The 23087-nt window shown below is 39.8% G+C and overlaps 1 protein-coding gene across 1 annotated transcript in view; it reads left to right on the top strand.

The window, feature by feature from the left end:
- The window catches only part of NAV3 (neuron navigator 3), a 351070-nt gene that overhangs the window by 181888 nt on the left and 146095 nt on the right, over nt 1-23087 (top strand). Inside the window, 3 exon segments of the mRNA XM_015561356.1 lie at nt 7218-7326; nt 7984-8367; nt 21211-21330. Of these exon segments, the coding sequence (XP_015416842.1) occupies nt 7218-7326; nt 7984-8367; nt 21211-21330 (613 nt within the window).

Here is a 23087-nt window from a genome sequence, read left to right as displayed (position 1 = left end):
CATTTCCAACTGGTTTGGAAATGCTGCCAAAGCCAGCCAGAGGGAATCCCGCTATGCCGAGAGGCCCTCGCTGTCCAGGTTCCTCTCGCGGTCCGTGCAGTCCCTGTACCACCCCAGCAGCTCCGGGGCCTGGAGCCTCCTGCCTGCCAGCCAGTCAGGCAGCGAGGGCTTGGGGGACTGGTCTTCCAGGAAAGCCCTGGAAGGTGAGAGTGATGAAGATAGCCGGTCTGAGGATGAAAACGGCTCCTCCAAGCTGAGCAGCATCAGCAGGAGCTGGGCCGAGGAGGAGGGAGAGAGCTGCCTGCGGGAGGGCACAGCCCACCTGGACGAGGACGTGATCCTTACCATGCTGGGCGACCTGGAACAGGCGCTTTACACTGACTTCTTGGGTAAGTCAGGTTTGCTCTTAACATGCGGATGGCGTTTGAAGAAGCCGCACATTTGCATGAGCCCGGTGTCTTCCGTGCTCCCGACTGATGTTTTTAAAGTGTGGTTACTAAAAAAAAATTTTTTTAATTCCTTGTTTCTTGAAATTATTTTCTTTGTAAAGCTGTGTTGTGATAACCAGGGGTGAAGTCTGTTTGGAGAAAGTAAATAGGACCAATCTTCCCTGGGCACTATTGGCCTTGGCATTCAGTACCTTCTAGACATCTATAAGTAAGCGTTCAAATTTTAAGACTCCAAACGTGTTTTTTTTTTAATATATTTTATTGTGTGTGTGTTTTTTTACAGAGAGGAAGGGAGAGAGATAGTTAGAAACATCGATGAGAGAGAAACATCAATCAGCTGCCTCCCGCACACCCTGTGCTGGGGATGTGCCCGCAACCAAGGTACATGCCCTTGACTGGAATCGAACCTGGGACCCTTCAGTCCGCAGGCTGATGCTCTATCCACTGAGCCAAACCAATTAGGGCTCCAAACCTGTTTTTACTTAGTCACTACTGGGGACTTTTTATTCAACTTCTCTCGAGGGAACCTCACCCCAGGTATATAAAGAAGAAGGAAGGGCCTCGTGAGCAAATTTTCTGTATAGTCAGGTGTTTCCTCTACTGCCTCAGTGGCACGTGGCCCTTGTCTAGACCTCAGTGACAAGCACCATGAATCTAGTAACACTTTAAAAGTGCGGAGGCCTCTCTTGACAGCTTTACTCACATACATTTTGGGGTGTTGTTTTTTTTCGGTGGCTGGCAAAAATGCTCCTAAGTGTGTACTCTTAAACTGCTATGTAGATAATGGAACTGTTTTTATACTTTACAAACTAGGCCTTTTTGATTACATGGCTCTCAATAGTAACTTCAGAGATTATCTTTAACTTAGATATGAAGATGTCTGAAGTTATTTTTCAGTTTTGTGATTAAACTTTAACTGCCAGTTTGCCACTTGCCTGAATAACCAAACGAGATACATTTTAATTTGTATGACTGAATTCAGTGCTTTACCGAAGGGTATTTACATCATAAATAGTCCCTTATTCAAAAATCCACAAGTACTAAACCATTAAACTCATATTTTATGTCAATGTGTGTTTTCACAAAGTACTTCATAGAGGACTCCTTAAATTGGAAAGAATTGAACCCAACCAGTTATCTCTTTGTTTCTGATTCCTCCAACTGATGCTAAATATAGGTTTGCCTTTATTCTTTCTGTGGGCCCTTCTGTTAGAAGATACTGTATGGGTTTTTCTGGAATCTTAGTGAACCAGCTTTAGAAGCACAAAGCTTAGGGAGACAGCAGAGGCAATTACTGCTCAATCTTTAATGTTAGTTTGGCTTCAAAAGAGTAATGTGTCCCCAGCTGCGGAAATGGTGATTTCTGAATCTGAATACACCAGGTGCTCAGAGGCTGAAGATTTGCTGCTACACCATTGTGTGATTTCTGCCGTGAACTGTTCTTCCCAAGAGACCAGTGTGCAGTACAAAGGCAAGGCAGGGAGCCCTGACCCTTAAGGATCTTTTCCTTTCTTTGCTTCTTGGGAATTGTAAAACCTATGATATTCATCTCTTGCCGTTAAAATGGAAGCATTTGTCTTGTTCTAAGTACTTCTTATGTAAGTGTTTTCAAAAATGAACAGAGAGCCTCCCCAGACAGTATTGGCTGGTTGCTCTGTGAAGGTATAGCATGCTGTGGGTGGGTGTATATAGGACACATGCCTTTCTGTGCATAAGGAACTTGGAGCATTACTGTTGGAGGGATTCTCTCAATAGAAGTCTGTGTATCCCAGGGTTTTTTTAAGTGAGCTTCTACTAACTTTGTGGGATTATTCTCTTTAAGCCATTTTTTCCACTTATACCAGCACTCAAAAATGCAAATGAGAAAGTAGGAGGGAGAGTTTTATTCAAATAGCTCTGATATGAATAATCATAGCAGGATAATGAAGCATCCAATGCAATTCCCTGAATACTTGATGCATGTTAAGTTGGGGGATAATTTGCAAGCCCATAGCCCACAGGAATTTCAGGGTTTCTGCCATGTGACTGACTAGGCTCTGCTTCTGGCTCAAAATGGCCTCTTCTGACTTAATTTTTGGGGCAGGGTTCCTTGAGTTTCAACTCTTCACTCTTGGATATCCTAATAAACCAGACAGACTAGGGACTATACCATAGCTCTATAAGAATATACTTAAAAGGTAACTGATGAGATGAAAAATTTCAAATCACTGTTGAGGTCCTCCACAAAATTAGGGTTATTTCTCAAAATAAATCAGGGAGCTGTTCTCTAAATAATAACACTTGTAATGTGGATAGTGTAGAGGACATCATTCTCTGAATCAGGTTCTTTCAGATGTAATTTGATTTCCTATTAAAAGATGACAGTGCTGGCAGTGTTAATTACAATGTGTGTAATTAAAGCCTAGAAAATAAGAGCAGGGCCACACAGATTAAACGTCTGTCTGCCAGTAAGTAAAATTGCAGAAGCACCAAATGGAGCCTGTTTTTCTGTGCCCTGCTCACAGAGGAGACCTGACAAGCACGAGAGAGCAGTTTGCATAAACAATGACAACTCCAAGTGTGTTGCAGAATATGCTGTTCTGGAAAATGGGTGTAAGCCCTCACTATTGGGTCTGACACTTATGAGGCTTCCTTCAGGAATCATATTTGACTTTGGGATTATGGGAGTGAGAGGGAGACAGCATTTTTGTGACTAAGTAAATTCTTCCTATGCAATTTTCTGCTAACTTTTGTAACTAAAGACTGAGTTTATTTGTGCTTTCACATTTGACCTTTTAAATTGTAATTTCCTTGGAGCATTACTGTTGGAGGGATTATTCCTCTAGACATTATTTGGATACAAATTTATAGGATATTTCAGACCTGAGTAGTCTTTAGGGGGTTTGTAAGTGCATTTAAGCATATCTTGTATTTTGTAGGTCATTGAGAACATCTACTGGAACACAGTTTGGTTACTGTCTTTCATGACACGAATGAAGCAGCAATTATGTTTTGCTCAATAAGTACTGGGAGGAAAAGTTCCATCAGTGGTGCAGTGTCATGAGTTGGTATCGTGCCGAGACAAACCAAAGAGTGGTTGGTTAGGGTTCTGAAACCTGAGGGAAACTATGCAAACAAATAATGGAATGGATTCAAATGGAAGACTCCAAGGATCTTAGATGCCTGTTGGATTGGAAGAGGAACTTTTTTCAAGATTAAAATGTGAAAAAAAAATGGTAAAATTGAACCTCTGAAAATATAATATTCCTAAAGGATATACAAAACAGATATTGAAAATAGTTCTCAAATATGAATGTTATTAATATTATTCCAATTGGCAAGCAGTTGAGATTCACTTAAAAGTTCTCCCAGAGGGAAGGGTGTCGGCGATAGAGAACATATAATGGCGCATTCCAGGACCTTGTGTAAGCGACTTGTACTCCCTTCTCCCTCCAAAATAGGGTCCTCTCAGTGCTGCCCTTTAAGACTTCTCATCTCTAACCCTCGCCGAGAAGCGCAGGCTTCCATACTGTGTGACGCTTTATGAACACAGGCTTTAGTGCTTCTCCAAATCTGCCTCCTCACCGTTTCCTGTGTCCACTTTGAATAAAATCTCTTCTTTACCTCAGCCTTTCTTTTGATGCAGTGATATTGTTGCTCTGCCCTTCAAGATTTTCCTCACCAAACACTCCTTTTTCTCCAGGGTTCTGCCAGGTTATTTAGAAGTCAAAGGTAGACTTCTTTCCAGCCCTCTCCCCAATAGGCTGTGTTATTTTTATGAAGAGAAGGGTGGAAAGAATTTCCAGGGAGGATATGGTTAGAGTTCTGAGTTTAAACAAGTGTTCATCTGTAAGGTCAGAGATGGCACATCTTGAATTAGTGCAGGAAAGGTTTATGCCATGTGCATGAGGGCACAACATGTGTTTTACTATTTCTTAAAAATAGATTTGCTCTAGGGAAATTTTTCAGTACTCCCTAAGTTTGAAATCATAATGCTTTTAAGCATATTGTAATCATTTGACTAATTTGTAAATTGAAAGGAAGAGATTTATAGACTGGCAGCAGAATGGTGGTTGTCTTGGCAACCATCCAGAATGAGGAACAATGAACAGTGTAGTGATATTTGGCTGAAGAAGAAAATAGGAGAATTAGCAGGAGCTGTCTTCCAATATGTGAGTGACTGACGTGGAAAAGATCATGTCAAATTGTTCAGTTGGTTTCAGAGCCGCTGGGACACTGGGTGGAAGTTAAAGCGAGGCAAATTATTCCCGTCCTTAGAGATGTTTTACATTTAGATGGATCTACTATCAGAAGGATAATCTTTTCCTGGGAAGAAAGAAACCTCTTGGAAGTTTTAGGCTGGGGGATCAGGCTGTCTCCATAGTGAGACATAAATGAGCTCGTTCATTGGCTAAGGGATAAGGCGAGACAGTCTCTGAAATCCCCACCCTACGATTATAAGTGTTAGACGGCACATTCGGGGTGCATTTTTAAAAATTTGGCGTGAGTATTGTGGAAGAAAATTAACAGGTTGAATATCTACCTATACTCTTACAACAGATTATAGCTATGCATCTTGAGTTTCTATATGTCTGTTTCCATAGTGGAATTTAATGAATGCCGTTTTTTAACATCACTTTTCCTTCTCTTTTTCTTTTACTTCCATCAGCTTTCTGTTCCCTCCCCTTCCTTCCCTTTACTTTGCCCCCTCTTAATCCATTCGCTTGAATTCCTTCCTTCTTTTCTTCTTTCTTTCTTATTAAATTTTCTCATCATTGGGCATCTTATTGAGCCTAAATTAAACAGAATAAAAGCTGTTTTCCCTACTCCCTTGTCATGTTATTATTTTCCAGACACATTAGCTTCCAATGGCCACTGGCCTGGGAAGTATTGCATGGCCACAGAAAAATGGTTCAGTGGCACCTCTGTCCCAAATGACAGTAGTGGTTGTGAAAGGCCGGGATCTGTCACTCTGACGGAGCTGTTTGTCCCATGCGCTTTATGCACATTGTCAGTTCGGCCTATGACGTTACTGGAACTCTAGTGTCACATGTGGGTGTATGTTTTGTTCCCTGTAGAAAGTAGAGACATAATTGAAAATAAAGCTCTCCAATGCTGTAAGTCTTGGCCCATGAGTCTAGTAGAATAAAAGACTTAAACAGGTATTGTCTTGGCCAGATTGCATGTCCTCTGCCTCTGTACCTCCTTCCCAGAGGCCCCGCTGCTGCCCCTGGGCCAACATGGGCCAGGAAGAGGAGCTGCTGAGAATCGCCCCAAAGCTGGAGAAGGTGGTAGCTAGGATGAACATGGAAGGGAGCCTCCACCTTCTGACGAAGCGGAACAGCTGTCAGATGTGCACCAGTTACTCAGACAACCAGGATTGGCGTCCCTATTAATGGGCTAAGTACTACTCAGATAAGCAGGTGGTGTCCTTGGCCAGAGTCCTCATCAAAGACTGGAAGTGGCTAGTGGACTCCCCTAGACTCCCCAAAGGAGAAAAAGGAAAGGAAAGAGAAGAAGCCAAGAAAAAAGAAAATGGGCTTGACTCTTGCAATTGGAAGCCAGAGGCAGGCCTTTCTCTTCCAAGGAAAAAACAAGGGGAAGAGCCCCAAAGCCACCGACGGAAGGATCAAATGGCACATCAGAAGTGGAGACCCCCCAAAACACCCAGCAGCCCCTTGAGCTCCACCTGGGCTCCCTCCATCTGCCTCCTGGCACCCTGCTCTCTCATGGGGGACTCTGTCCTGGACAGTGTGTAAAGACACTCTCTGAGGCCTTGACGGCAGATGACAAGGACTATGGAGTCACTGTCAAGATGGCATCAGAAATCAAAGATGATATCTAACAGGAACTCAAGAGCTGAGACATGAAGTACTGGAACCATGTGCACAGCTGAATCAGCAACCTCAGAGACCCTAGGAGCCCCCTGCAGCGGGCCATGCTTCCAGCCTCGTTGCCAATATGACAGCAGAGGAACTGGTCAGTGGTGAGCTGAGGGAATTGAAGATCGCCATGACCCAGGGGCTCTCTGTGAGCAAGAGATGGCCAATACAGGCGGCACCTACACTGACCTCTGCCAGTGCTGCAGAAGCAGGAAGAACTGTACTTATAACCAGGTGCAGCACAGCGCCCATGAGCCCATGACTACCTTTGCCTTAAGCAAGGAGTGTGGCAATCTTTGGATGTTCCCCTGATAGAACTGCCAGGCAGGGTTTCAATGAACAAGGTGAGGAAGAACTAAAAGAAAGCACTAATTAAGCCATTATAACTGGAAAAAAAAATTAAAATTAAAATGGAGGTGAAAAAGATATTTTTCTTATTAGAAAATGTTTCCATGCTATTATCTTATCTCAGAGTCCAAATGCGTTCTTGATTCGTAAGGTAAGTTTGTCTCAACTATTCTGAGTACACTTAGAAGCAGGTAATTATGGAAATAACTAGGGTCTAAATAAGGTCATATTTTTAAATTAAGCTCAGTAACATGGAGTAGTATACACTGCATTTCCAAATGACTCTCTCATTTTGCAGTGATTAAGGTCATAGACCTATAAAGTATTATTGCATTATCTCCACCTCGAATTATTACTTGTAACATTACGTTTGTTTCTATTCATATTTTATTTGTAGAAAGAAGAATTATGCTTTTTAGGTGATATTATTCATTTGGAATTTCCTACCTATCATTTTACTTTTAAGGAAAAAAATTTATATTATTTATATATGTGTATAATTATTCTCAGGACAGTAAATGACAAGAATAACAAGTGAATTACTGTGTTACTTCTCTAGGTGAAGACCCTGAAACAAGAAGAATGAGAACAGTGAAAAACATAGCAGACTTGAGGCAGAATTTAGAAGAGACTATGTCCAGTCTTCGTGGGACCCAGATAAGCCACAGGTTGTTGTTTTTTTCTTCTCAATTCTGCATATTTTGGGGCCAGTAAAGAACAAAAATTACCATTAGGCACTTAACTTCTTATCATGATAGAGAAGGAATTTTAGTTTTCCTTTACTATTTCCTCACTCAAATTTTACATGACAATCAACAGGTTACTTCTCAGCACATACATGCGGACTTTTTTTCTCCTATCCACCTTTTTTTCAGTGTAATTTCCCATTCAAACTGAATTCACTACTGAAACTACCACCATCACTTTGAAGTAGACTTTTATGCCCGTGGAAGTTGCTGTTTAACTGCATCTGAGAAAGAGCGGTAGAGAGACTTTCAAACATCATTGTAGCCAATTTCCAGAATAGGGTAAATTCAGTGTTTGTTGAGAATGTGGAACAATGTTTTTTGTTTTGTTTTGTTTTTTAACCTAAAATCTAACGATGGTCTCTCTTGAAAGCAAAACACTGCAAATGAATGCCCTGTCCCACAATTTCACATCTGCAGAGGTGTTTAGAATCTCATTATGAATGCGTAATTTGGCTTTCCTGAAAATAACATTCTGCTAAGAAATGACTCTGATTCCTGGCCTTTCCTGTCTTGTGCCTTCGTGGTCATGGCTGCATGTGAACCACAGTACCATTGTTTCTCCACTTTATTTAACAGCACCCTGGAGACAACATTTGACAGCACTGTGACAACGGAAGTGAATGGAAGGACCATACCCAACTTGACAAGCCGTCCCACCCCCATGACCTGGAGGCTGGGCCAGGCGTGTCCCCGACTTCAAGCGGGGGATGCTCCCTCCCTGGGCGCGGGCTATCCTCGCAGCGGTAACAGCCGGTTCATCCACACGGACCCCTCCAGGTTCATGTACACAACGCCTCTGCGTCGAGCTGCTGTCTCTCGGCTGGGAAACATGTCACAAATTGACATGAGTGAGAAAGCAAGCAGTGACCTGGACATGTCCTCTGAGGTCGATGTGGGTGGATATATGAGTGATGGGGATATCCTGGGGAAAAGTCTCAGGACGGATGACATCAACAGCGGGTAAGTGACCCTGGGCCCTGCTCCCTCACAGAACTCTGTAAAGAGGAAAAGTGGTCCACTCTGATGCATTGGTTATAAAAGAGCATATAGATTAGTTCACAAAGGCATTAGAAAAGGTGAGAAATCTAAGGTATTGGGGTATTCAGGTCCTCTCTTCTGCTCATTTGTGAAAAGCACAGTATCTAAAATTTCTAGAAAATCTTTCCCTTACAGGCCATTAAATTTTTCTATTTTTAGTTCAGAGAAACATGTGTCCTGTGTTTTTCAGAGTGATCTTTCACATGCTTCTTAAATAAGAGATTTTGTAGAGAAGGACAAGGGAAGGAGACAGAAGATCGTTTGCTGAACTGCTTGATTTTCGGGGGCTTGTCAAAGCTGCCTTTGCTTTGAGGTTCACGTATTTTCTAGTACTCTCAAATTTTGCAACTCCAATCTAACTTGAGGGAAAATCATTTTAGAGTTTAATGTTTCCGTCGATTTGTTGTGATGATATCAGATTTGCTTCTTTCTCTTAATCCCTGTTTTCCTCATCTTTCCTATTATATTCCCCCAAAAATGTTGTGATTATAAAACTCTTAAAGTATTTTGGCAATTTGGAATATTTAGTTCAATCTGTGATGAGCCTCAATGGAGGCAATAGGATAGTTCTATTAATAGACTTTTATTAACAATTGTAATTGCCCTTTTGAATACTTCCTGTTACCTATTACACTGTTGTTAAAGATACTGATTCATTTAACCTTCCGCCACCAGCCTTTAGGAGGTATTTTTGTACATGCTTGTTTTACAGATAGGGAAATTGATCCTACTCAGACCCAATTGTTTATGCTAAGGAAGACCAGACTGGCATTAGAAATCGGGTGTGTCTGACTTCAAAACCCAGGCTCTGTGAATGCAAGGAAAAGCTTCCCAATTAACCTTACTATATTTTTTCATGTGAGTCTGGGTTTTGACCTACCCTTTATCCTTATACATCTGAGAGGACCAGTGTCAGAAATCATTCTTCTACATGACTAACCCTTCCTGACTTCATTCCTGAAAAGCTTGTTTGAAGGGTGACAAGACCTAAAAAGTACAAAAGAGATTAAATCAGATTCATAGCTCTGCTCTGATATCCTGATAGCTACCAGTGCATTCCAGGTAGCCGCCTTACTGGAGTTTCTAACGATTTATAATTAGGGAGACAGATTATGGTCAATTAAGGTAGAAAGTAATTGAGTTGCCACTGGAGTCAGGGTTCCTAATTTAAATCGCTTTCTAGACTTTTCTCTCTGTGGACTCCTTAGGAGGTTAGTTTATCCAAATTCATTTTTGTCACCTGTAAAAAGGATAACATTGCAGAATCTCCATGAAATTATTTGGAATGAAGAAAATAACCCACAAAATTGTACATAGCACAAACCTTGTCACAATATAAATGATTAATAAGTTTATCATCATCGTAATTACACTAATAATCATTAATAATTATAATAAATGACTATTTAACATCACCTAGAAGGGAATATTCAGTTCAGGGAACAGGATGGCAACATAAGGATAAGTCATGAACTTTCTCTACTCTGTATCTCCCCATCTTCCTTTTCCATTCTTTCTTCTCTCCCTCCCAAATCCTCCTCTTTCCTTTCTCTAGTTCTTTACATGGGGACATATATGTGTATTCACTTTTTATATTCACCACTGGATGAAGATTTAATTGTATACATAAATATACACATATATAATTCATATATATACATATATCTACATACACACATATGCGGTGAGTCTCATTATTTGTGGTAGTTATGTTCTATAAAGTGTGCACAAACAGTGAATAGTGAATGTTGAATCACTCCTCTAGGGGAAATACAAATTTAGTTTCCTTTGAGCCTTTGGCCATAATATTTTCATCAATGGATCAATTTATAATCTTGTTTCATGTGTATTTCAGTTGAAAGAAACCTCATTTATTATTTAATACATATTTGTTGATTCATTAATATTGAACTCACACCAACAGCAGTATAACTCATACCTGAATGAAGCTTAAGTAAGACATATTTTTCCATAAGACATATCACAGCCTTCTTACACACAAGACAGCTTTTCGGTTCTACATTTAAGGGACCATTTTAAATAGCAAAATCTCCAATAGAGGCAAAAATGTGAAAAAGTGGCTCTATTTAGACTGTGAAAGGATACTTTTATTTTTGTAGTAAGGGAGCTGCAACAAGAAGGCAAAATGTCACCTCATTCGACCTCTGTCAGCAATGTCCACATGGGCAGCTCAGACTTCTCGCTGCTCTGAGCATGTCCGTGAGTGACAGGGAAGATCTGCAAGTACTGATTCGGGGGCTACACATTTTAATGAGGAGCCAAATTCGCAAATGTGGAATTGGTGGATAATGAGGATTGACTGTGTTTATTTACACACATGGAACATGCTTATCTGGAGAGAGAAGGCGTATCAAGGGAGCAGTTTAACTCAGACATCAAGGGACATCCACAGTGCAATGTGTAATTTCAAAAGGTTCATACAGATAAAATTGAGCTGAGAGTTCAGAATAAGGAGAAAGCACTAAATCCTGGCATGAAATAGAATGGAATGAATAAGAAAAGGAAACACTTTAGTTCTGTTCCTAGAGAGATTCAAATAGCTAGAGAGGAGAGAAATATATTAAGAGGAAATTTGTAAGAAAAGTGTACGTATTGCAGAAGATATTTAAAGATAAGATTTGAGAGACAGGAACTATTGTGACAGGCCTCAGGAACATTAACCTAAGAGGTCTAAAGTCTGTACTGAACACAATGGAAAGCACTGTGTCTTAGAGAAGATTACCTAATAATAGCAGAATATGAGGATGATGATGGTTTTAGGAAGACCAGTTTAAGGGGAATCTGAAAAATGGATTGAGGGAAGAAACTGTGGGGATAGATTTCAGGGACCATTACACAAATCTGGGTCCAAGTTTTAAGGTCAGAAATATAGGATGAAGTGGGGAGAGATTGATATAGGAGATATCACAAAGGAAAATTTTGAAGACACAATGATGGGTGGCTCATGAGGGTATAATAGTAAGAGAGAAAGATAATTCAGACAAGATGCCCATTTTATAATCACAAGAAGTAGAAAATGATACCATTAAAGAAAATAGGCACATATAGAACTTGTGATATTTTTATTTTGGAGAGAAAGCAAAGAGAGGAGATGATAAGTACAGTTAAAATTGCAGAGTTGGAAACAAGGGTGTTACCGGACTGAAGGGGTCCATTTGCCTGAGCACATCAAAGCCCAATAAGACATGAACAGGAGTTTGCAGCCAGAAAAAAAAAAGACTCATTAAGGAGATGGCACTATGCCTGGAGTCACAGGTAGCTCATGCTCAAAGACCTGGCTCCCCGATGGCTTCTGCGGGATGGCTTATATAGGGGAAAATCATTAATCATGGTGACCAACAGAGTGAGGGTGGTGGTGTCTACTGACTGGTTGGTGCTAGAGTAGGGGTAATTGATTATTGCATTTGGTCCTGACGTCAGCCATGGAGATGCTCTGTCCAGCTTCACAAGGACTTGTTCTGTGGGATTGTTCTGCTTTGCTGGTTCTGGAGCTAAAACACAACTGAGGCCAAGATATTATGTTTAGTTTGACTGAAAACTCTGTCCCAATAGTCAGTAGACCCAAGACCTTGTTTCTAAGACTACTGGATGCTGACCAGAACTTCATTGTCTGGAGGGAAAGGGAGGTGGGTGAGTCAGGAGGTGGGTGGGTGGCCTCACCTATGAGGCCAGTTTGAGTTAAAGGGGGGGAAAAATCAAAATAAAAAGCCAGATTAAAGAAAATAAGGTTTCTGCATGGTTACAGGGGGATAAAGCAAAAGTAACTTAAACAAAACTAGTGTCCAGGCTAGAGATATAATGGAGGCTATGATCTCATATAGTAGGGAGCAGAAATTATGGGAGACATGAGGACTTCTCAGAGAAGAATAGGAAGAGAAGAGGAATAATGAGCTTAGATGTGGGTGTATGTATGTACAGGGTGTCCCAAAAAGTGTATACACACTTTAACAGCTGATAGTTCAATTTTGAAAATGAAATGCATTTTAATAAACACTGCCTTTATAATTACTCAAAGTGTGTGTGTACATTTTTGGGGACACCCTACATGTATTGAAATTTAGTCTTGAGTTCATCCTATGTTTCAAGCAACATTTTAGGCTTTGTGAGTGCAGTGCTTGTCAATTAGACACAATGTTTTTATATGTGCCCATTTATTCAGTAAATGGATAGTAATATATTGACATGTGTATGTGTGTATACATTATTAGATAAGTAGTTTCTTAAACAACTGCTCTCTGCATATAATAATGTATATTACAGGCATACCTATACTCAGAAGAATTTTATGGGCTCTGTTAGTTAACATTAACTCCTGTAACAGAGAAATCTCAAAATCTCAGTAACTTCACACAAAGTTCATTTCTCCTTCCTATAAAACCCTCACTGGTGTTTCTGACCTTCAGTTGGGGAATGTGCACTATATAGTCTTTCATAGACTAAGGTGGCCGGTGAGTAATTTTGCTTTTATCCAGCCATGTTTCCAATGTCACTGGGCATTCATATTCAAAAGGCAGATGGCAAAGAAAGGAAGGGCCATGATGTTAGACTATTTCATATGTACCAAGCCAGCAAGTGGTGCATGTGACTTCTATCCACATTCCTTTATGCAGAACAGCCGTGTGGCCACAACTATAAGCCAGGCCAAGACCAAGAGTTCAGCTGTGTGCCAAGGAGGAAGAGGACATTGCTTTCATGAGTGCTGGCCAGTTTCTGCTTAATTCACTAAGAAGGAAAAAAAATGTTATTCCCATTGTCGTCCCTACTTATTTCATGCTCCAGTAGAAACCCAATTCAGACTTCTATTCTCTATTTTTGTGCCTTATCAGTCTTTCAAATGAAGTCTTGGAGAGTTCAACAATGAGTCCATTTAAATAAGCATCAGTGGTCCACATGTTTTATGTTGACCAGCAGTCATTCATATGTAGCTTATAAATAGACTAAGTAGAAATAATTCAAATCCACATGACAACTTCCTCTGGTGGTTTTTACCTGCTTCGTCTTATACATTTTCTGTTTTCCATGGTAGATAGCGTACAGGATGCTGAAAGTTAAGGAATGACTCAGAGCTCTGTTCCCTGGGGGGAAGGTGACTGACTAGACATGGTCAGCAGGTGTTATGGCTGGTCTCAGCTTAGGTATGACTGGTGAGCTTTGTGTGGGGGACACCCATGGCGTGCTGTACATCATTGCCCAACAGGTTACATAGTGTGCCATTGTTGGCATCCACAGGATGTACGCTGGAGTTTCAGCCATAATTAAAAGGTGTAAAGAAGAGAGGGCTAGAGACACTCCAGGGGAATTTTAATTTAATGGTGTTTTTCCTTAAGAAAAAAGGGCACATAGATGTCAGTGCTATAATTCTTAAAAACGTTGAGTCATAGAGTTCACTTTCTGTTCCCAATTTTTGCAAGTATGGTTTAGTGATTAAATGGACAGAAGACAGTACTGCATGAAAATGTTTAATTTAGGGTTTCTTTTTCTCATGTAACCAGGAGGAATGTCATGAGGTAAATGGGAATGGAGCTTCATTTTTCCATGTGCTGTAGCACTCTGAAAATTAATCAGCATCTGCGAGTTCAGAATTCCTGAGGCATGCAAAGGCTTATCTCTTTCTTCTCTTTTGAAAATTACTTTAAACACGTGGGGGTGTGGATCTGCCAGTAATTAGGAATTAGTCATAGGAAGGCCTCTTGCTTCAAATGAGTCCCCTTGGAAAAGTCTTTATTTATGAAGCAGAGGAGGCACAAGCTGGAATATTGGGGGGAAGTTACTTATTTTACTTGAATGGAAAGTGAAGTTATCAGCAGGCGTGTCAGTGATAAATAGTCGGGCCAAGATTATAACCTAAAATTTGACTTTAAGTCACATTACTCAAACACAAAGAAATTTAATACTGTGGAATGAAGTTTTTAAAAAGAGAGGTGGATATTTTAATCCTGCTTCTTCCTTGATCCCCCCCACCCTTCTCCTTTGGTAAAGTTTGTGATGAGTGAAGCATGCATGACATTGGAAAGGGTGGGTTACCTGAGTTGGGTTAAAAAGACTTACATGGTAGCACAGCTCGTGTGGCTCAGTGGTTGAGTGTCAACCTATGAGCCAGGAGGTCACAATCTGATTCCTGGTCAGGGCACATGCCTGGGTTGAAGGCTTGATCCCCTGGGGGGGGGGCGTGCAGGAGGCAGCTGATGGATGATTCTCTTTCATCATTGATGTTTCTATCTTTCCCTCTCCCTTCTTCTCTGAAATCAAATAAATAAATAAATAAATAAAAATTTAGAAAAGATTTACATGGTAAACAACAGATTCCTAACTCTAATGCTTCCACTAATTTTATTTTTAAGATATGAGTTATTTTTTAGTGAATGTAGGAATTCTAGTAGAAAAAATAGCTGGTAAATCTAACCAACACTTATAAAGCTCTTACTACATGCTAAGGAAAAATTCTGTGCATTTAAAGTTTAAGTAACTTTAGGCAGAACTCAGAAAATTACTTAAAAGACATTGTGAGAATTCAACATTTTTTGAAGCAAGCAATGGTGGACTTGAACCTAAGCAGTCTGGCTCCCGTGTAAACTCAGCCATCATACTGATCCTGTGAGATTGTCTACATGTCTACTTGTACACATTTCTCTCCTAGGAGTGGTTGTTTTTTTACAAAAAAATATAAATGAGCTTTATAGCAATCATTCATTATCAGTGTAGTTTTCTTAGCTAGCACATTTGATCTAGGGGTCAATTCTTAATTCTATCTGTGTTTATTGAAGGGATGATGCTGAACTGAAGGGAAATAAACACTTGAGAAGCCCTGTGTATTCATGTCATTAAAAATAGCTAACTGTGCCCTGGCCAGGTGACTCAGTTGGTCGGAACATAGCCCTGTACACCAAAAGGTTGTGGGTTTGATTCCAAATCAGGGCATATATCTACATTATGATTTTGGTCCCTAGTCTGAATGTGTAAGGGAGGCAAACGATTGATGTTTGTCTCTCACAGCAATGACTCTCTATGCCACATCAATGACTCTCTCTCTCTCTCTCTCTCTCTCTCTCTCTCTCTCTCTCTCTCTCTCATCAATTAAAAAACATATCCTTTGGTGATGATAAAAAAATAACTAATTGTAACACCCAAAGGCTAAAATGAGATATTGAGTATAAAATTATAGAATTCTAGGAAGTTATGGTTGAAGTATAGGTTTTGAATCTTCCAAATTTCCTACAAAAACAGACAAAGCAACAAGATAGCAAAGATGAAAAATTGTGATTACTCTTTACACACCCCAAAGAAGATGATACAAGGTATAATCTCAAACCCAAAGTATGAGCAATTAGGGATGAACAGCCAAGAGCCAGGGGACCAGCATGGTCTCAGCATGTGTGTAAGAAGTAGCACAGGGGAGCAGTAGGGCATCTGATAACATTGGAAACAGAAGAACCCAAGAACAGCCCAGAGAAACTGAGGAGAAAACACAGGGGAGACTTAAAGATTGCTGAAGCTGGGCGACCAGCCAAGGAGAGGAAGGGTTGGAGGTCATATCTGAGGGGAATGGAGAAATCTCCTATGAATATATTAAACTGTCCAGGTACAGCTCCCTTTCAGGGCAGGATTCCAAACTGAACAGGATGTAGCAATAAAGGTAAAAATGTTGTCCAGCTTAATGGAGGAGATGGGAACAGAGTCCAAACTTCTCTAAAGCTAATTACCACATTTTTAAGCACTACACAGAAATAATAGAACCAGTAACTGTGAAAAAACTAAAAAGGTTTTTAAATCAAATTTCTGATATGCAGAAAAATTAATTTCACATGAAAACAATCGAGAGAAAAATATATGGATGAAACCTCATATGCAACACATATAACTAATAACAGATTAGTAACTGAGGAAAGTAAAAAAACAAACCAACAAAACAGACTGTCATAGTAAAATGAGCAAAAGGCATGAGCAAAAGGCATAAACAGACATTTCAAAAACAAAACAAAATGGCCTATAGCAAAGTAAAAATATGATCCACCTGCTTCATAGTGTGGATGGAACTTGTAAATTAAAACCAGAATGAGAATTTTCACCCATGGGCAAGTAGAAGTTTATCCTGAAACTACTTTGAGAATTGTTTGTGACTAGTAAGAATGAACACCTTTGGGTCTCTCTTAGGACGCGGTGATTCTTTTCCTGGCTATAGACTTTAGATAAGTCCCGCCTGTCAGCACCAGGAAATGTGTGCACACAGGTGTTCATGGCAGCAAGAGGACAAAGACAACTCCGATGTCCATAGTATTGAAAGGGATTAATACACTGAAGTGCATGGGTAGAACAGAGCTGCATGTCTGTGAAATGAGTAGTACAACACGATAGATGATTTGCAAAAATGTCATTTTGAGTGAAGGAAAGTAGTCACAAAATAATACATATAGTATGATTCAGTTTATTTCAAGTTCAAATCCAAGTGATGCTAAACAATATTCATAATTAGGGATGCATGTCCATGTGGTAAAACCATAAAGGAAAGTGAAGGAAAGCTGAACACAAAATCCAACATGGTAGATATCTCTGGAAGAGAGGTTTGGGGATATGATTGGAAGGTGCCTATATGGACATTGAAGAAACTGGAAATGTTCTATTTCTGATGCCAGGTAATAAGCACATGGAAGTTGATATTATTTTTATTATTTAAATGTACTGTTACACTTTCTGTACTTGCATAAATATATTTCACTGTAAGTCTTTCCTTAAAAAGCACAGAGTAGTTATGATGGTAGCGATATATATCTTTATGTTGACTGAGAAAGTAGGGTTGAACAACAGAAGAAAATGAGGTGTTTTTTTTAATAATTTTCTCTTATTTCAGACAAAATTAGAGGATGGTGATGCAGATTCACGTATTTGAACTGACACCATCTTGTAATAGTTGGGGTTGGCGGTGACAAGAGGAAAGCGTAATATCTCTGGTTTGTTGCATGGGTTGTTGGTATGTTTCCCATAACTATATTAGCACGTGCAAAAGGAGCATGAGCTTTAGTGGTGAATATAATACATGCTCAGTTTATGCTATATCTGTTGTGATTGTGGGAAAGCCACATATTTATGCCTAGAAAGCAGTTTAATATCCTAGAACAGGGTTGGCCATGGGACCCGGAAATATTAACTTGGAAAACAGACACCTAAAGGAGGTATGCTGTAAGTGTGTAAGGTTTCTCTGCTCAGAACCAATGAACTTGTATGTATATATGCATAACCCGTGGGCACAGACATTGGGGTGGTGAGGGCCTGGGAGGGGAGGGGGGCAGGAGCCGGCTGGAAAAGGTTAATGGGGGAAAAGGAGGACCTATGCAATACCTTCAACAATAAAGATTTTTTAAAAAAGAAGAGAGGTGGCAGTGGAAGGGAGGAGGGATTAGAAATGCTTTGTGAGACTATTGGGTTTTTTGAATGGGAATCATTTTATAGCTTAAAGAACTTGAACATAAATTTAGAATTATCCTAAGATTTTTATAGTTTGAGAGAATTTATTTTTGTCTTTAACCTTCGCAAGTTTCCTTTGAATTTTTTTGTTTGTACCAATCTTCCTTATAACTATTACTTCTTCTCAAACTCATCTTGGCTGATAGTTCTGAAGTTTAGATATAGTATTATTAGGAAAACCTTTTTTTAAAAATTCCATTATTCTTTCAAAAAGATTCCCTAACATTTATAGCTCCCGGACTGTAGCATAATTTTTCTAGAGGAACTATGAAATTTATGGGGTTTTTAAAGATATTTAAACCCTCTAGAAAGAATGAAAAGAAGGAAGAATTACTAAGAAAAAATTTAATAAGAAATTTGTCTACTTGTGTGATGCCTGTTTAAATTTTTCAAATACAAACTCATGGTTCTATTATGAAAATGCCCTGCCAACATTCAAATGAGAGAGTGTCTGTAAAGAGATGAATTATATATACACTATTTTTTGGTTCAATTAATAGCTCTTATAAACATATTTGATATTTACCTGGCAAATGGAAGGGCCAAAGAAAAACTAATATGCTTTGAAATGCTTCCTGAAAAAATTATTTCTTTCTAATTCATGGAAAATTTAAATATATGGGTTTTTTAATTTTGATAATTAGTTTTAAAATAGTCTTGTCTATAGAAATTTAAGTATTGAAAAACTGGAAGGTTATGTCTTTAATTGAAGTGCTCTTTCATCTATTCCCTTTTACATGTGTCACTATTATAGTTCAAGTTGCTGAGTTCAGCTATGATAGTTTCTTCCTACAAAATAGAAGCCTTTTAAATTCTACTAAACAAACATTTAATATATTTGTTGATCCCAAACTTATATACAGAACACTTTGCTAAACACTTTTGGAGATACACAGATGAATAAGACAGACCAGTAAGATGTAAAACATACCATGTAAGCATTGTTATAATTTCCTGCAGAGGTTAAGTGTAGGATTAAGCATGTTGATAGCTTTAAAAAAAAAAAAAAAAGGAAGAATTTCACTTGTCTGGAGAAAAGATATCCACCACCCTCAACCTTTTAAAACACAATTTTAAAAAGAGAGTGAATGAGAAAAATATTTGCTACTAAACCATTTTACTTTATCTGAAAATACATACATTCCACCTTAAGAAAAAAGGCAATAACATTTAGAAGGACAACTATCCCTTTACTCTAATTGTCCCATTTTGTACAGGCAATGATGCTCCCAATCATTATCAAAACAGTTAGACTTTATCCAATATTTCCAAATTAAAAGAGTATGTCAGTGTTCTACACATTTTGTAGAACAAAGTCACCTTTTAATTTTTAATTTTTGTGGAACTAAATTCTTTAGTTATCAAGAAACTTAACCATATTATGAGGATATAATGCATCATGACTTAGTGTTATTGGTTTGTATATAAAATTCATATATTTCCTTTTCAAAATATATGAGAGAGGCTTTGTGAACAAGTAGCTATTATTTATAGGGTTCTCACAGTAAGAGCTTTATGTATTCTCTAATTGTCATAAAACCTATCTGTACTAGATTTTATTCTTCCCATTTTCAGAGGAAGAAATTGAGGCACAGTTTATGAGACTCGTTCAAGGTCTTTCAACTAGTAAGGACAGAATTTACTAATCCTGTAAGCAATTAGCCGATTTCACAACCCTGCTGCAGCAGTTTGGTGAATGTTCAGGATGATCATGATTACATTTGTTGATACGAAAAAGAGAAACCAACTTGAATTTGCTTAAGCACAATGGTCACCTATCATAAAGAAGCAAGGATGACTCCCAGAACCCAAGGGCAAGTTGTGAAGCTGAAGCCACGAGGCCAACGGTCTCTGCTTCTTTTTGTGCACCTGCGCCATTGATTTTACTTTGCTGACCAGCTTTCTCTGTAGCTAGCTCTTCGCATGTAGTGCTGATAAACACCCACAGCTCCTGGGTTTCCATTATCATCCACTCTATCCACATAGAAAGACTATGTCTTTACCCCAGTTCTCAAGGGGGAAAAAATAGCTCATCCTCCTTGGTCCAGCAAGCAAGATTACCTAACAGTAATGTGACTGAGGCTGTACCGACCCTGAGTAATGGTGGTGATGTGGGGAGCCAGCATGGCCATGGCATACTCATGCCGGCTCAACCTGATTTAGTGACCCTGAGTTGGGGCGATGAAAGGCTTAGAAATGACAGACAAGAGAATGAAAGCTGGGTCTTGGTGGGACGCTGCTCCTCTGATGGACAGCACCCGAGCCCACTAGCCATGTCTTTATTTTATAACAGGTGCCACGAGGCAAAATAAGGGCGTGATCAAGATGTTTACAGCATTCTCATTGGTTTCAATCCTACTCAACTATATGCACCTGAACTCTATCAAGCTCACATCACTCAGGCATGTGGGGCCACGTGTTTGGACCACAGGCTCAAACTTACAACTACAGCTGTTGGCTATAATTGTGCTGGGAAGGCTCTGCCCTCCAAGCTGGGACTTGCACGTGGCCATGAGAGGACTGTGCCCTCTCCTCAGTCCAAGGCTTGAACCTGTCCAAACACTGTAGCCGCGCTCCATACTGTGATCATAGGGAAATAGATCCCAGACAGGACATGGGCAGACCGTGTGGTCCTTCAGTTCAGAGAGCAATGCCTGGTGGTTAAGATCATGGTCCCTGGAGCAAACTTTGTAGATTCATTTCTCAAATCTGCCATGACTGTTTGAATGACCTTGTGTAAGTCCTAACCTTTCCTGCCTACTTATTTCTTTATCTCTAATATGGGCATAAATAATGTTATAACATGTGAACTATTTGAAAAGTTTCTGGCAACATATTAAACATTTTATACATCTTGGTTATTAGCTTCTGATAATGGCCAACTGTAGCATATATTCCACTTGTCAAATAAATTAATTTAAAGTTTAGTCATGTTCCATTACTCTTGTGACCATCAATGCTTCAAAAACTAAAATGATGTTGCTTTTATTTTGCTAAGCGTTATATTATTTACAAGCCTATTCAAAATACAGATTACAAAAGGGGGAAAACAGAAGGTTCTATAATTGGCTAGTTATTTATTGTAGTAAGGAAGACTGATTTCCTAATAAACTTGAAAATATATTCTAATTATTTCTGGTGAGTATAATGTTTATGTAGAAAAAAAACTATAATAAAGAATATTTGCATAATTATTGAAAAATGTGAACACAGTTTGTTTATTAACTGCAGTTGTCAGATGAGCTCATTTAATTTTCTGCTGATTCATCACACATTTATTTTCAGGTACATGACAGATGGAGGACTCAACCTGTACACTAGAAGTCTGAACCGAATTCCAGACCCAGTGACTTCCAGGGATGCCGTTCAGAGAGGTGTTCACGATGTGACTGTCGATGCAGACAGGTAAGGCCATCAGCATATATGATAATGAGGAGTGTATTAAGCAATTTCATACATGAGACCCTAGGAGATTTACAGTATAAATCAATGGACTTTTATTTTAATATAATCATTATTTTGGAACATTTAAAAAAAACTAAAGTGATTTCACTTCAAGACTTTAAGACTTCAAGAGTTTTTAAACTCTGTATACTGAAAAAATTTGCATTGCTGGTGAGAATATTTAACAAATTTCAGGTTACATGGCAACAAGTTTTAATAGATCTAAAGCAAAATTATAAACATAGACTTATGTTCTTTATTTAAAAAGAACCCTGACTGATAAATTCCTTTCGATTTCGATACCCTCAGATGTACCTGGAGGCTAATGATATAAAGATTAAAACATAATTCAAATGATCAGGTACAGTAAGCTTGATGCTTTTCTTGAGGGGTTTGTTGAAAGCATACAACTCTTGCTTTAGGCTAATTTCTGATTCATAATTGTTTCATATTGCTTAAAGGTAGGGGTGTGTGTGTGTGTGTGTGTGTGTGTGTGTGTCTGTGTGTGTGTTTGCTGGACATTGTTTTGTCAATTTTATCAGAATCACTGCTGTTTGAGAATATTGTATGTGTAAAACAATGCTGTAAGACGTAATTCTGACCTAATTTTGCTCCCTCTACACTCAGAATTTTGACTTTATTGGGTGGGAAGGGAGTACCCATTTCCAGCACTACTATGTATCAATACGTAGAGTGGTCCTTTAACCCAGCATTATGAAAGGAACAAGAGGTTAAGATGTCATGTTCCCATATTCTGAAACAAGAGCTGGCTGCTTGTCCTTTGTATTCCACTTGGTGCAAGGCACACGGGTACAGTCATGGGGTGTCAGGTAGGCTGGTGTGTGGCTTGGGTAGTAAAGAGCGCTGCTCTGTCAGCTTCCTTGTTGGTGCTTTGCTATTTGGATATAAAGAAGAACCTAATGCTGCTTGCTGAAGCCTGCCTACTCTATGGGGTGGGGTGAGGAGGAGCCACGGAGGGAGAGGGGAAGGGCTCAAACATACCTAGCACCTCTGGAAGTCCGGTCACTCAGGATGGGGCCCCAGGGTGGCTTTGCAGGACTGGCCACCAGGCTGCTTCCTTGTGGCTTCCTGAGCCAGGTGACAGGTGCTGGTGCCGCTGGAGGCCTGGGGAGATTCCAGGTGCTCTGGGGACTCCAACACGGTGGCCATGAACCAGAGAGTGAACTTCCCAGAAAAGAAGCTCGCCCACTGATGAGCCGGGTGGGCCTTGGGGAGAGCCGAGTGGTAGAAAGTGGCTTCCCCAGGGTACTTGGCACTGGCAGAGGAGCTGTCACTGGGAGTGGAACCCAGGTGGCGCTGGTAGTAGTCAGGGGTGGCCACGAGCGAGCCGCTGGAGGGGAAGGCTGCCGTGCTCTTCTTGCTTGTAGACGGGTGCGAACCTGGGTGACCACCCCTCAGGGACCTTGGGATGTGATCACAGGTGGTGGGAATGGGATGCTAGGCTGGAGAGCCCATTTGCTCCACAACTAAGATTGTGGGGGCCTTTTTTTTGTCCGGTGCTGTTTAGTGAGTCCATCATCACAAAGAAATAAGAGCTGTGTATGATTCCTGTGCATTTTAGTACAGCCAGCTGCAAAGGCTGGACAGCTAATTCTCATGTTAATGTTTAGCTTCTCCTCTACCAAATGCTGATCTTTTAACTTCTGTTGGCCAGAGGAAGTGTTGACACTCATACCACTCTTCTAGTCTGTATCCCA

The sequence above is a fragment of the Myotis davidii genome, unplaced genomic scaffold, assembly GCF_000327345.1.
Source record: "Myotis davidii unplaced genomic scaffold, ASM32734v1 scaffold415, whole genome shotgun sequence".
NCBI classification, from domain to species: Eukaryota; Metazoa; Chordata; class Mammalia; order Chiroptera; family Vespertilionidae; genus Myotis; species Myotis davidii.
This window is presented reverse-complemented; position numbering and strand designations above follow the sequence as displayed.